At 38.1% G+C, this 16,109-nt stretch overlaps 1 protein-coding gene across 1 annotated transcript in view; it reads left to right on the forward strand.

The window, feature by feature from the left end:
* TDRD7 (tudor domain containing 7) overlaps positions 1–16,109 on the forward strand; it is a 60,678-nt gene that overhangs the window by 6,838 nt on the left and 37,731 nt on the right. Inside the window, exons 2-6 of the mRNA XM_081102974.1 lie at positions 3,661–3,873; positions 6,856–6,997; positions 8,208–8,421; positions 12,021–12,094; positions 14,773–14,990. Coding sequence (XP_080959100.1) covers positions 3,667–3,873; positions 6,856–6,997; positions 8,208–8,421; positions 12,021–12,094; positions 14,773–14,990 — 855 coding nt within the window. The 5' untranslated portion in view covers positions 3,661–3,666. The remainder of the gene's footprint in view (positions 1–3,660; positions 3,874–6,855; positions 6,998–8,207; positions 8,422–12,020; positions 12,095–14,772; positions 14,991–16,109) is intronic.

A 16,109-nucleotide genomic window follows, 5' to 3' on the forward strand; every position in this document is an offset into this window, starting at 1 on the left:
CTACTTACTTTTGTTATAATTTGCTCTCTTTTGTTCTCAAAGTTGTAGATTAGATCACTGATTTGGGACCTTTCTTGTTTTCTAACATCTACACTAATAAAAGAGAAACATGCAAATTGGTGTCACTCTGCTATGCTCACCAGCCAATCTGGATGAGTATGCAAATTAACCCAACAAAGATGGCGGTTAATTTGCATATGCAGGCACGGAGCAAAGACTGAAGACTGAAGAGGACTGAAGACTGAAGAGGCTTGCCTTTTCCGCTGCGGCCGGAGCGAAGGCCTGGGTCCCGGGTGCCGGAGGAAAGCCGGTGCTGGCAGCCGGGGAAGGAAGGCCTATTGCACAAATCTCTTCGTGCAATGGGCCTCTAGTAACAATATAATGCTCCAAATTTCCTTCTAAATGCTGCTTTGACTGCAACCAGTAAATTTCTGTATATTGTGTTTTCATTTATTTAAAAATATTTTCTGATTTTTGGGGAGCTTTCCCTTTGATCATTGGTTATTTAGAAGTATGTCATTAAATTTGCCAATATATATATCAATGTCATTGGTACCTAATTTAATTTTGTTCTGGACATAGTACACTCTTTGTGTAATTTCAGTTATTATATGTAGATTGGTCAAGGATTGTTTTAAGTTTCAGAATATATTCCATCTTGGTGAATGTACCCTGTGCTCTTGAAAAGAATGTATATTCTGTTGTTGGAGGGGAGTATTCTATAAATGTCAATTAGATTAGTTTGGTCGATAGTGTTGTTGAGCTCTTCTGTATCCTTACTGATGTTTTTGTTTCCTGGTTGTATCAATTACCAATAACTATGAATCTGTCTATTTATTCTTTCAGCTCAATTTTGAAAACATTTTGCTTCATGTGTTTTGAAGTTGATGTCAGGTGCCGTCTCACTTAGGATTGTTATGTCGTTCTGTTGAATTAACTTCTTAATTATGATATAATGCCTCTCTTTGTCCCTGCCAATATTCCTTGTTCTGATATTGATATAGTTATGTATTAGCATGGCATATCTTTTTCTATCTTTTTACTTGTAACCCATGTATTTATATTTAAAATAGGTTTCTTTGAGATAGTATTTGGTAAGTCTTGCTTTTACATCCACTCTGCCAATCTGTAACTTTGTATTGGAATATTTTGGTCATTTATATTCAATATAATTGTTGATATGGTTGGTTTTAAATCGACTATTTTGCTCGCTGTTTTCTAATTGCCCTGTCTATTCTTTGTTGTTGTTATTATTTTTTTCCTCTCATCTTTATTATTTCCTTCCTAAGTTTTTTTTTTTTACTTCTGCCTGCCTGCTTTTTGATTGAATTTTTTATTCTTTTTTATCTTTACTACTGGCTTATTAGTTATACTGCCTTAAAAATTTTTAGTGGTTGCCATAGTGTTTACAATTTACATCTTTATCACATTCCACTTTCAAATAATATTATGCTATTTCATGTACAGTATAAGAACCTTCTAATGGTATTCTTCCAGTTTCTCTCTCTCATTCTTTGTGCTATTGTTGTTGTACATTTTACTTTTATATAATTATGCACCCCACAGGAGGGAACTTTTTTGGTGATGGAAATGTCTATATCTTGATTGGGGTGATGATTGCATGAGTGTGTATATTTTTCAAAACTCAGTAAGTGTACACATGAGTGAATTTTATTGTATGTAAATTATACCTAAATGAAGATTTTGATATATGTATAAATATGTATGTGTGTGTGTCTATTTATCTATCCGTAGAGAGTATAAGAATATAGACCTAGTATAGGACTTTCTAAGACTATAGTATTAATTAGATGTTGTTGGTGCTGGTGGTGACAATTTTAAAAAAAGTTAATGTTAAGTGCAGGAAAGCACGTGAGGAATACTTAGGTCTAAATATTTGTCACTTAAACCTTGCTGTCATTTGAGTATCATATTTATAATTAAAAGGACCCACACTTGAGCTAATATTGTCTCCTTTTTCAAAAGGACAAATGAGGAAATTAACAGAATTCTCTGCTGTTCAATTTGGTATCTAACAACTATATTTATGTTAAATTAAAATCCATTTCCTCAGTCATGTTGGCCACATTTCAAGTGTTCAGTAGTTCATGTGGCTATTGGCTACCATATTGGACTGCACAGATATAAAACGTTTTCATCATCACAGAAAATTCTATTGGATAGCACTGTTGAAGGAAAATATAACAAGTTGTCCATGGCTTACCTTTCTGCTTCCTTTCATGCCTCCCACTTTTCTTGGCTGTTTAAATGTCATTCTCCTAATCTATCTTCATTCTATTTACCACTAGTCTAAATAAAATGGGAATGGTTAATTTTGAAACATGCCTGTTACTGATCAATGCAGATTCTTAGCCAAGGTCCTCATGAATTTCCTAGGTACCAAAATGCAGCAGTCGCTTTGCTTTTCTCTCTCTTACTTGTCTGCTGCAGATGGCACTTTTGAACATGCCATTCTTCTTGCTTCTCTCCTCTTTTTGTTTATATGACACTGTGACTGCCTTTTCTACTTCTATTTCTCTGGTCCCTTTTTCTCAGCCTTTTATATGATCTTCTTCCTTGCCTACTTCTTAAATGACAGTCTTTCGCAAAGGTCCGTCTTTAACTTTGTTATTGACTCCCTAGTTATGAAATACCACATATATGCTGAAGGCCAGCAATCTATAACCGGCTCAGACATCTAACTTAAATTCCTAGTAAGTATATCTGTGTGGCTGCCTTGTGAGCATCCCAAACTCCTATGTCCAAAATTAATTCACTCTGTTACTTTATTTTGCAGATCTACCTCACCCCAGTGTGGGTCATTACTATGCACCATGCTTCTAAAATGGGAATTTGGAAACTCCCTCATCATCCAAACCAGCTAATCAATTCCTGTTGACTTCACCTCCTAATTACCACTCAAATTGATATTTTGCTTATTCCCAAGGCTCTGTTTTCAGGTCATCCACATTTCTAAGTATTCCTACAAGCCATTTATCTTCTTCTAATTTATCTTCCCCACTACAGAATAGTGATATTCCTAAAATGCAGAACTAATCATTTTATCCCCCTATTAAAACTTCTCCAAGGCCCTACATTACTTTTGGCAAAAATGCAAACATATTAGCATAATATGAGAGACTCTTCTGGATCTGCCTCTTCCCACCTCTCCCATCCCTATCCTTCAGCCCTTACGTAGCTTGGAGTCTTTTGTTCAGCCGTATCCAGCCACTTAACTACTTGGAATTCTCAGAACAACCATAAACTTCTCTCTCACTGCTGCGCCTTTTGCACTTTCTGTTTCCTTTACTTGGGGCTGATACCTCTCCATCCCCCCGGCCACCCCTCTGCCACACCCTTTTCCTCTTTGTCTGGCTGATTCCATCTTGTCTTTTAGGCTTCCATTCGGGCCTCCCCTCATCTGGGAAACATTCCCTGATATCGTCCCTTCACAGGCTAGTCTTTGTGGCTTTCTGACTTCCTGTGTCCTCCTAACATGCTGTGCATTTCTCTACCATCGCATTTATTGCTCTTTATTGTAATAGCACAGAAAGTATCCAGTAATTTATCGAATAGTCTAACAAGTGTAAACTCTGAAAATCTACTTGAATCACAGGCTAATGAGTCATCTCACAGTAATCTTGCACTGTGCTCTTATAGGTGAAGATGCTGGAAGCAGATCTGGTTTCAAAAATGCTACGAGCTGTTCTACAGTCTCATAAGAATGGAATAGCATTGCCTCGGCTGCAAGGAGAGTACAAATCTTTGACTGGAGACTGGATCCCCTTCAAGCAGTTAGGTTACCCGTCACTAGAAGCCTATCTGAGAAGTGTGCCAGCAGTGGTCAGGATAGAGACCAGTAGATCTGGTGAGGTAAGGGGGTACTTGTGCATGTCAGAAAAGTCACACCAGTTCTTAATTTCCTCTCTGGCACTTTCAGCCTCATCACTGTGATAGAAGTCAAAGTGAAAAGTGCTAGCTAAGCCTTGACCAGGTGGCTCAGTTAGTTGGAGCGTTGTCCCGGACAGCAAAAAGTTGTGGGTTTGATTCCCGGTCAGGGCACATACTTAGGTTGTAGGTTTGATCCCCGTTCAGGGTGTGTTCAGGATATTTCCTTCCCTCCTCCCTCCCTCTCTTTCTCAAAATCAATTTTAAAAAAATATATCCTCAGGTGAGAATTTAAAAAAAGCACAGTCTAGATCAGGGGTGGGCAAACTTTTTGACTCGAGGGCCACAATGGGTTCTTAAACTGGACCAGAGGGCCGGAACAAAAGCATGGATGGAGTGTTTGTGTGAACTAATATAAATTGAAAGTAAACATCATTACATAAAAGGGTACGGACTTTTTTTTTTTTTTTTTAGTTTTATTCATTTCAAACAGGCCGGATCTGGCCCGCGGGCCATAGTTTGCCCACGGCTGGTCTAGATTCTGATTATTTTGGTTAACCCCTCAAATTCTTTTGTTGTAAAAATAATAAGATTTTAACCATATTAAATAAGAAATTTTAAAATTAAAGTTCATTCAGTCTCAATATCCAAAGTAACTGTACTGGAAATCTTAAGTGCCTGTATGTTACACCCACCCATTATGAACTTGCTACAACTGTTTTCTCCAGGTCACTGACCTCCTGATTGCCAAACTAACTGATGCTTTTAAATTCTCATCATTTGACCTCACTCATATCTATTCCTACTATCTGGACCCCACTTCAATCCCTAATTGATCATTTAGCATTTGATTATTACAGGCCCTCCCAACCGTTCTCCCTGTCTTTAGTCCTCTCTCTCTCTCGCCTGGTCTTGCCTTCACACCAATGTGATCATATTATTCCATAATTCAAATCCTTTAGTTTCTCTAGAATAATATTATGTATTCATATTTATATTCTCTGGGAGAGTATTTTATGTATAACATGGGAAATTTGATGGTAGCAAGTAAGTTTTTTCTTGTGCATACCCTGTGACCCAGCAGTTTCACTTCTTGGTATCTGCCCAATGCACAGTGTGGAAGATATGGACAAACCATCACCCAAAAGACAGGCAGAAACACCAATCCCCCAAAACAGTACATTTTTCTGGGTACATTTCTATAAATGTAAATACATCAAACATGTATGAAGTATTTCTCACCAAAACTTATTATAGTTGTTCCTCTGTTTGCAGTGCACAGGGGAGGCAGTGGGTAGAGGAGGGAAAAGGGTCCCAGGATCAGCAGTGGTCAAAGGGGAGGTTCACCTAATCTGTAATAATGTTTATAAGGAGCAGCTATAAATTAATTAAATATTATATTAATAATAAAACTTTCTTCAGCATTCTTGATTCTCCTAGAGAGATTTAAGCCATCCTTTCTGTCCACTTGGCACCTTGTAATTCATCCAACATCCTACTTGACACAGTGTTTTCTGTTTAGTCTCTTTGTCCTTCTCTCTCTCATTCATCAGTTTCTTGAGGATGAGAGATTGTTTTTCATCCCTAATAGTTGGTGCTTAATAAATGTGTTGAATGTATGAATGATAAAATGTCTGAATGAATTAATAAATTAATAATGCTTCATAGAGTTACTAAGCTATAATTTACTCTTTTATTTCCCTGTTTGGGGCATTTTTAATGTTTCCAGGTTTTGACTGTTAGAATAGGCCCTATTGCACATATTTGGGTATGTAATTTTTTCTTCTTTTGAATTATGTTCTTGTAACATATTTTCAGGAATAGAAATACTGGGCCAAAGAGTAGGAACATGCTTTGGCTTATTTTTGCTTTCCCGTTCTTGAGTTCAACTTAGAATCAAAGACTTACATATTAGATGGGGCTTTAGGGATCATCTAATCCTAATGGTCTACATACTTTTGTCAAATATTTTTTCAAATGGCCTGTATGTTGCACAAGTTTTTGTGTTGTTGTTGTTGTTTCTTAAGATAAAAAGCTGAGCTGCTGTTTTAAGTAGGAGCAGAGGGTCCTGGCCTGCCTAACCTTCACACCTTGCCACTGTGAGGCCCTTGAGGCAACTCCATGGAATCCTGTGGCTCCACTGAACACTTTGAAAACCCCAGATCTAAGCCCTGTAAAACCCTTTTTGATAGCTGCAAATTCTGAGATTGGGAGGTTAACTGATTTGTCCTGAATCACCCAGCTAATCTTTGCAGTGGCAAGACTAGGATTCAGTGGTCTTTGAAAGGTAGTGCCGCACAGCAGTTATGCGTACCTACTTGGGATTCAGGTAGCCCAGCTGTGTGCTTGGATGAGTTGCTCACTTTTCTGAGTCTCTGTTTTCCCATCGTATTAAATAGAGTAAAATATATTTCACAGATTATGTTAGATAATATGTGTAGACCACAGGTTTCTTTGGGTTCATTTGTTATTCCCATAGTACCTAGCACATTGTAGATGCTTCATAAATACCTGTTTAAGGAATAAATAAAATTGTGAATTTAACCAAGGAAGATTATTCAGTATGTTAGACTGTACTTGATTTCTATGTAGAAAATATAAGTCTGCTCAACGTGATCAAGAAGAGAATGATTTGCAAACAGCTTGATTTGGGACATGTAAACTCACTGAGATCCACTTTTAAAAATTGGCCTCTAGCCCTAGGTGGTTCCGCTCAGTGGATAGAGCATCGGCCTGCGAACCGAAGGGTCCCAGGTTCCATTCTGGTCAAGGGCACATGTCCAGGATCCACAGTAGAGGGCATGCAGGAAGCAGCCAATCAATGATTTTCTCTCATCATTGATGTTTCTCTCTCTCCCTCTCTGTTCCTCTCTAAAATCAATAAAAATATATTTTTAAAAAATATGGCCTCTAGGCACCGGTGTGTCTGAGAAATGTTTCTCCTCTCACTTTGCCTCTCATGAATAGACTACCTGTTATGCTGTGGCCTGCACAGAAACTGCAAGAATTGCTCAGCTTGTGGCTCGTCAGAGGAGCTCTAAAAGAAAGACTGGGCGGCAAGTTAATTGTCAGATGAGAGTAAAGAAAACCATGCCGTTTTTTCTGGAAGGTATGGTCTTTTCACATGCTAAAAATTTTAAGCCTGTTTATGAATACACTGACATATGGAATTCTGGGAATATTGCTTATATGCATGATAAACTTATATCTGTTAACACTTATATGTCAAGGGTGAAATCCTGAAGCTAATATTTTCATTTGAAATTAAGTGAACATGATGAGCATGACTTGCTAAATGAAGTAATTACTCAGTGTGAGGTAACAGAGAGTATTTACAGCAAAATGTGGTGTTATTCTTTTAGATTATTTGCGGGAAAGCTTCATCCAGCATGTTGGATGAACCAAGAACCTATGATTTAATGTATTATTTAGCAAATCATGCCTTTTAGTATAAATTCTCTTTTTTAAAAATGTGAATTATATGGTAGACAGAGGTATTATATAGGCAGCTCAGCCTGTGTTTACTGAATACTCATTTCAAGGAGCTTATAATCAGTTCTAAAACTAAATTCTCAAGAAATAGCTCAGTGGCAATACAAAAGAGTAGATGAAAGGAGGAAAAGGGATTCAACAAAATTCCCTATAGGCATATATAACATATAGACACTGATAGCAGGTGATGATAGTCAGAGGGAAAGGGGGCTGGAGGTGGGTGGGTGGAGGTGGCAAAGTGAGGAAAGGTGGGGACAGAAAAGGACTTTGCTTGGGGTGATGGGCGCAAGATGCAGTGTGCAGATGATGTTTTATTGAGCTGTTCACTTGAAACTTGTATGGTTTTGTGAAGCAATGTCACCCCAATAAATCCAGTTTTAAAAAGAATAGATGCCTGAATGCCACAGCAAGCAGTTTACGTGAGAATAACAATGGAGGGCATCATATTGAAGAGGAGACTTGAACCCAGACTTCAAATGATGGAAAGAGTTTAAATTGATGTAGAGGGATGGAGGACTGAAATATGGGGGAGTGTGGTACATTTGTAAGAACATGAGATGGTTGCTAATAAGTATTAATTGGTAAGTAGAGGGAAAGTAACTAGCTAGTCTAGTAGATGAAATCATATTTTGAAGAACTTCATCTGCTAAATACTCACCAATCTACTCTTCCCCTACTGACCACCCCTCAAGTGGCAACGTCCTCACGTTCTTACATACTGCTCTGATATTAGAGACCTGCAGAAAACGCCTGGACAGGGGAGTGACATAATGAAACTAGGGTTTGGGGAAGCTAAATGATTTCATTCTGTATGTCTAACTTCATAGGAAAACCAAAAGCAACTCTCAGACAACCAGGATTTTCTTCAGATTTTTCCATCAGCAGAAAGCCTAATGCAGCTCTGTCAAGAGACAGAGGAAACTCTCTTGGAGTCAAGCCTGAGGCTGAATTACCACCTTACACAGTACACACACATGTTGGAAGTGAAGTATTCAAAAGTGTTCCCATGCAGAGGCATGTGACCATGCCTACCAACAACAGGTATTTGTTCTTTGTTGGGCTAAAAGAACTTTAGTGAACCTAGGATAACAAATGCTAGAAATGTATATACTTTGTTTTGTCTAATGTAAGTTTATTTGTCTGTAGCATCATTACAGTATTTGTAAATCCACTTTTCATGGTTGCATGAATGTATTTCTCTGAATACCTCTGTTCTGTATTTTCTCTACATTTTTTTGTAATCCCTCCTTGTGAAATTCATTTTAAAAGCTCTCACAAATTGTTCTAAGATGCCATTTCAGTATAACTTACAACTTTTTCTGAGAACCTTTCTTATAATACATTTTGTAAGCTTTAAATAAAATCTGTTGATTTGCACATTAGACTGTGTTCCAGAAATTAATCCATAATTATACAATTGCATAATGTAGCCATGCATCAGAATACTGGATTGGCAATAATAACACAGCTTTAAAGTCTGAATTTGGTGCTGCCATTCACAAGCCAAAGGAAATAAGTGAAATCATTTGATCTTTTGGGGCTTTGGTGTCCTCATTTGTCCAGTGAAAATGTTAACTAGGCAATCTCAAATTTCTTTTCTGACTCTGAATGTTAAAGGTTTTATAAGATCATTCAGGTCAGCAAACTACAACCCATAGACCAAACCCAGCCTATTGCCTGTTTTCTGTAAATAAAGTTTTATAGAAACACAGCCACATCCCATTGCTTCTTTATTGTCTGGGCTTATTTTTGCACAACTGCAGAGTTGAGTAGTAGTGCAGAGACAGTGGCCTAGAAAGCCTAAAATATGTACCATAGGACCTTTTACAGAAAAAGTTTGCCAACTCCTGATATAGATGAGTCAGTATTACCTTCTTGCATATTTGTGCCTTTATAAAACAAATTTTGTTGTATCAAATTTCTTTAATTCAGTGTTCAAAAATCCCATTTTGTGCAAAATATAGTTCCCCCCCACACACACAGGCACTTTCCCACCCTAATAATTAGAATATTTAGAAAGAATTAATTTTTTAAAAATATATTTTTATTGATTTCAGAGAGGAAGGGAGAGGGAGAGATAGATAGAAACATCAATGATGAGAGAGAATCATTGATTGGCTGCCTCCTGCACGCCCCCCACTGGGGATCGAGCCCGCAACACAGGCATGTGCCCTTGACCAGAATCGAACCTGGGACCCCTCAGTTCATAGGCCGACGCTCTATCCACTGAGCCAAACCGCTAGGGCAAGAATTAATTTTTTAAGTTAGGTAAAAAGGTTGTAATTTTTTATATTTTGGCATTTTTTAATAAATTGATCCTTAAATATTTGCCATAATGGTATATATTTAATGTTGTTTATGGTTATTATAATTTGGAGAAGATCTAGAAAATACATAGTTAAAACTTGGATCTTGACCCGAAGCATTAGTTGGGTTCAGTATGTGGCTGAGGTATGATTGTCTCCCCTGGTTGCATGCCTAAATTCAGTCCCATTTTTAAATTAAATTGATAAAATGATAGCAAAATCAGGCATTCTGGATAGTGGGGTCTGAAGAGCATGCTCCATCCCACAGTCTGGTGTCTCCTACCCCTCACCTAGCGGCACTGGATGGCCCAAGTATGCGCCTTCCATCTCCAGGTAGCACCAGCAATGATTGAATGGGAGGCCCCACCAGCAGCCTAAATAGTGGACCCAAGTTGGTGCTCTCTGACCTGCAGCGTAGTGTGCTTCTGCCCCTCCCACCTAGCAGCACCAGACCCAGGAAGTGTATTCTGCTCCCATGGATAGCACCTGCAGAGATCACGCAGGAGCCCCAGCAGCAACAGGTGCATGTACCAGACCAAAATAGTACCATAAGGGCCCTGAAAACTAAATTATCAATGGCCCACTGCCTGCAAAAGTGGGCCAGGAGAACTGTGCTAAACCTAAACAGGGTAACCGCCTGCTAAAATAGGACATTTAAATAGGATCCAAAGTCTCCTAACATGTGTCCTAATGTCCAGGATACAATAACAAAAAAAATCACTCATTGTACTAAGAACCAAGCAAATGACAACTTGAATGAGAATAGATAATCAACAGGCATCAACACCAAGATGAATCAGATGTTAGAATTTTGTGACAAAGAATTTAAGGCAGCTGTCATAAAAGTGTTTTCTGAGCAATTGCCAATATTTGGGGGGGGGGAAAATAGAAAACTCATCAAACAAATAGAACATAGTTAAAAGAACCAGATGAAAACTATAGTACTTAAAATTCAACATCAAAATAAAAAATGCTCTGGATGAGCTCAGTAGCAGAAATGAATATGACACAAGAAAGAATCTGTAAACTTGAAGATAGAACAATAGAAATTTCCCAATCTAACAGCAGAGTAAACAGACTTCAAAAAATCAAACTAAACCCAAACCAAAAAACCAACTAGCAAAGCCTGAGGAGCCTATGGGGGAGAAAAAGCTAGCAGAGCCTTAGGGTCCTCTGGGGAAAATAGGAAAGACCTAATGTTTGTAATATCAGAGTCTCAGAAAGAGAAGAGCGAGTGGGACTTGAATGAATATTTGAAGGCATAGTGGTTGAAAATATCTCAAATTTGGCTAAGGACATAAGCCTATAGATTTAAGAAGCCTAGAGAGCTACAAATAGGATGAATCTAAAAAAACCCACACCAAGACACCCCATCATTAAACTTCTGAAAACTAAAGACAAATACAAAATCTTTAAAAGAGCCACAGAGAAATGACACATCACCTGTAGGGGAATACCAGTTTTAATGACAGTGGATTTCTCATCTGCAGCCATGGAGGAAGAAAATGACATATTTTTCTAGTGCTGAAAGAAAAAAAAAGTCAACTACAAATTCTATATCATTCTATTCATTCCTACAACATTCACCCTTCCTTGCATGTACCAAGCACTGTCCTTAGGCACTGGGAACACAGGTAATTAAGACACTTAGAGTCTAGTGAGGGAGACAGACATGAACACAAGTTATTGCAGTCTGTGTGTGTGGTTTATTTCTTTGCACTCATATTTGGAAAAATCTTGCTATATATATTTATTATAATTCATATAAAATTATTTTAGTAAGTGTATGAGGTGGGGAATCTTTGTTTATTTTTTCCTAGTGTGCTTATTCGAGCAATCCTCTCTCTGGTTTGAAATGCCACTGTTATCAGATGCTAAGATGTAATATACTTTGAGTGTTTCTAAGCTCTCTACAATTTTACTTATCTGTTCAACTATTTTTGTAACTTTATTATACATTTCAATATGTGGTGATGCAAGTCTTTCAGTTTTTAGTTATATTCCAAAAATAGTCTTTATGTTCAACTGTTCATTCTTTGCATGTTTTTAAAAATTATTTTGTATTGCTTGTTCCTTAAAAGTGATTAATTGGAACTCTGACTTCCAAGTTATTTTATAATCCTAGTTTAAATTTAGCTTTTAATACATTCTCTTTGGGTGAATATGAAACATGAAAGCTGAAATCAGGTATATGTGCATTTCAGTTGATTGTGAAATATTTTAATGACTTGTTTCACTGTTCAATGCCACAGAGACTTTAATGAAAAGTATAGTGTTTAAAACTTGGTATTAACTTTGCTATTTTAATTTTCATTCACTTTCTTTATACCTTAGGTTTAGTCCAAAAGCATCCCTTCCACCACCTTTACAGATACATCTCTCAAGAACCTATACTAAGGAAATGAGTGGTACGTTCCCTAAACATTAGCTTCATGATAGATTCTGGCTTCTGGAGCCTCAAAGCCCTAAGAAAATTATCTGTTGATGGCTTCGACATTTGCTTTCACCTTCTCCTGCTTGGATTGGAGTATCTCTCCTCCCCTCTTTCTTATTTCTTTAAGTTATGAATTGACGTGATGTAAAGAGAAAATAATACCTCCAAGGATGTCATCATTATTCTGACTTGAGACCTTCCTCACCTTAGACTTATTCTGTTTCAATTCCAAGTGCCACCTGCAGATACTTGTGTCTCTTGTCACCCTCTCATGCATCAAGGATAAGATTTAAAGTGTATAAATGTGGGACCTAAAACTCATAAAATCATTTCAGATACTCTGCCATTCAAAAGCTGGGACCCTAAGCTGTATGCAGTGACTACTACGTATTTAAATATGAATATAAATGATTCCTCGGCTTTTAAGTTCCAAAGGGGGCTGTTAAGAAAACAGTTGGAGACAAAATATAAAGTCAACGAATCTGAAGGTTAGAAATGTACCCACTCATCTTGTCTCCTCCAACCCAGGTATAAGTCCCCTGCTTATAGCCCCACCTAAGGGACACACTGTTTTCAGAAATAGCACTTACGTTGCACAAATTTTAAAGGATTTGCTGCTTTAAGTGTGATTCTTACTGAATTATAATCATTTTTCTGTAAGAGCACATCTCTAGTATTTCTTCTAGAAATTAATTAAACAATATTATTTTTTATGTCAATTACTCTTACATATGCATTTCCTGAAACCCTGAAACATGACTACTATACTCAATAAGTCATATACCCTTTAGACTGGTTGTAAGTCCTTTTAAATCAGAATAAACTTTTCCTGCAGAACCAAAGGGACTTATTCAGGAGGATTGCAATTCACCTGGCAGCTGATAGGCATCTTTTGTTTTCTTAACAGACCTTTTGGAGTTTATAACCTGAGGAATCATTTATATTCATATTTAGATGCTTAGAGGTCATTGCACATGGTGTAGGGTCCCAGCGTTTAAATGGCAGAGTATCTGAAACTATTTTATGAGTTTACGTTTCATATTTATGTATATTAAGTCTTACCCTCTTATGATTGAGAGGGTGATAAGGGACCCAGGTATCTTGATAAGGGACACACCTGCCTGCTGACAGCCTAGGTTACCTCTTTGATTTGTCTAACATTAGGTGGCTCCAGAGGCCCCACAGAGCGGGTGTGTTTGCAGAGACTCCAACTGTGCATCAGCTGCTGACACTCTCTAAATGGGGTCTGGCCAGTTCTGAGAAACTTGTCTTTTTTCTGGTATTTTTATATCATTATTTGGGAAGAACTTAAATAAATTAGCTCTGCCTTAAGTAGGAAACCTAGGTGGGCACCCTGGACCCTTTCATTTGCTGAGCCAAACAGTCGCAGCAAGGCTAGGTCTCTCGCCCTGTGGTGGGTAAAGCAGTCAGCATCCAGCCATCCTCAAGGAACAGCTCGCTCTTTGGCGTTCTGGCCTCTTCAGAGGCCAGTGTCCCCAAACCAGCCCGTGTGTCTATACCAGGCAGTTTAAAGTGAAATTGTTGAATCCCAGCAGAAATCCTATATGATTGAAATGTGAACATATTTTGCTTGTAGTTGGTAATTTTTAAAGTACTTTGATCTGTATTCCAGTGAAATTTAAATAAGATTTGGAATGAATCTCATAGTTCCTAAAAAACAGAACTATCAACTATTGTTAACACTCAAATTTCTTTAATGTCTTAGGATGTTAACTCAGGCACTCTACATTTTAAATAAAAATTAAATGAGTAAGAGAGTTAGTCAACACTTTATGAAAGATAAATGATATGAATTGGGGAAATAAAAAAAAATCAATAGTTATCTGTGTGCTTCAAACCTTATATTTATAAACTGAGGCCAGGATGATTAGTGTAAGTGGATCATTTTTTGAACTTCATGTATTGCCAGATTATTTTTCTCTTGAATAAAGGGGAAGAGAGATCACATCTTAAAAGCTGGACAGTTTATTATTTTTTATAAAATATATTTGATCTTACTATTAAGGCTTTATCTTCATGCCTTGTGGAATATAGCTTAAATTCAGTACTGCAAATAAACCATTATTGTCTAAATTTAACCTTCCTTAGTTACAGTTAGAAAATGGTTGATTAAATAAGTTTTATTATTCTTTTTTAATTTTTATTGATTTCAGAGAGGAAGGGAGAGGGAGAGAGAGAGAGAAACAACAATGAGAGAGAATCTTTGATTGGCTGCCTCCTGCATGCCCCTACTGGGGATCAAGCTCTCAACCTGGGCATGTGCCCTGACCAGGAATCAGACTGCTACCTCCTAGTTCATGGATTGACGCTCAACTATTGAGTCACACCAGCCAGGCAATTTCATTATTCTTTATGAAGCAAGATTATTCTGATGTTTAAATTAGATGAAGTATCCTTGCAAAATAAAGGGACCAGGTTCCCTCTGTGGGTGGCTGTTGACCCTGCTGGTTATTTCATGGTTAAAACTTGGGATGAAGTTATCTTGGTCCTGCTCTGCCTAATACTGCTCCCTTCTAAATCCCTAGACCCCACAAGCCTGAAGTATGACAAAGCCTAAAGCACAATCGTTAGGTAATGGGAATAAGCTAAAGCAAGCATTTTGGTTAATTCTATCATTTTTTTAATTTAAAGATAATTTAAATCAGACTGTTGAAAAACCAAATGTCACGCCTCCTGCCTCTTACACTTACAAAATGGATGAGGTTCAAAACCGCATAAAGGAAATGCTAGACAAGCATAGCAATGGCATTTGGATGTCTAAGCTTCCACATTTTTACAAAGAGTTATATAAAGAAGAACTTAACCAAGGAATTGTACAACAATGTGAGCACTGGCCTCATATTTGCACGGTACGTTTCTCCTTATTCCTCCCTCCTGATGCCACCTCCACTTTCAGGTTTGGGTTATTAGTCATGTCACCTTTTAGTCAGGGAGCCGGAGGCACTTTACAAAATATTGCTTCATTAATCTTTACCCTCAGATTAACACACATCTGTTCTTATAGAAGTATGTCAAGGGTTAAGGACTGTGTGTTATAATTGCTGCTTTTATATATTTTGTTTTGAATTATTTTTTATTCATTTAATATGTGATAAAAGGTATACCATTTTGTATTGAGCTGCTACCAATAGATACTTATTAACTTTGCCATTTTAATAATGAACTTACTGATAATAAAACTTTTTTTTATTAGCCTCAAATTATATATGCTTGTTCCTAAGCATTTTTAAAGACATTCAGCTGAACAAATTTTATTTTGTTATATGATATTAGAGGCCCAGTACCCAAAAATTTGTGCACTGGCGGAGGGTAGGGGGTTGGGGGGATGGGGGGGTGTCCCTCAGCCCCACTTGTGCCCTCTCACAGTCTGGGACCCCTTGGGAGATAACCACCTGCTGGCTTAGGCCCGCTCCCCGGGTGGCAGATGGCAGGCCCGATCCCTAGGTGCCTGCCCAGGTGGCAGATGGCAGGCCGATCCCTAGGTGCCTGCCCCGCCTCCCCGGGTCGCGCACAGGGCAGGGCCGATCAGGGGGTTGGGGCCCCGCCCCGGGTCGTACGTGGGATGGGATGCCCGGGTGGGCCGGCGGATCACTGCTGCCCTGCCCGGCTGCCCCAGGTCTGGTTGCACACAGGACCCCCCCGCCCCCCTCCCCCGCCCAGGATCGCAGATAGCAGGCCTGGATGGCGGCAGGGCAGGTAGGATGGCGCTATTCCGCCCTGCCTGCAGTATGCAAATTAGCCACCATCTTTGTTGGTGGCTAATTTGCTTATCGTGCTGATTAGCCAATGGGAGGTGTAGCAAAGGTACGGTCATTTACCATGTTTGTCTATTATTAGATAGGATATTATATTACTAATATAACAATATAACTATATATAGTATATGTAATGATACTAATATATATTATATATAACTATACTAATATATGTAACTAAACATATACTTCATTATTTTAATTATTTGTAAG

Source organism: Myotis nattereri (genome assembly GCF_964212035.1).
Source record: "Myotis nattereri genome assembly, chromosome: 12".
Classification (NCBI taxonomy): domain Eukaryota; kingdom Metazoa; phylum Chordata; class Mammalia; order Chiroptera; family Vespertilionidae; genus Myotis; species Myotis nattereri.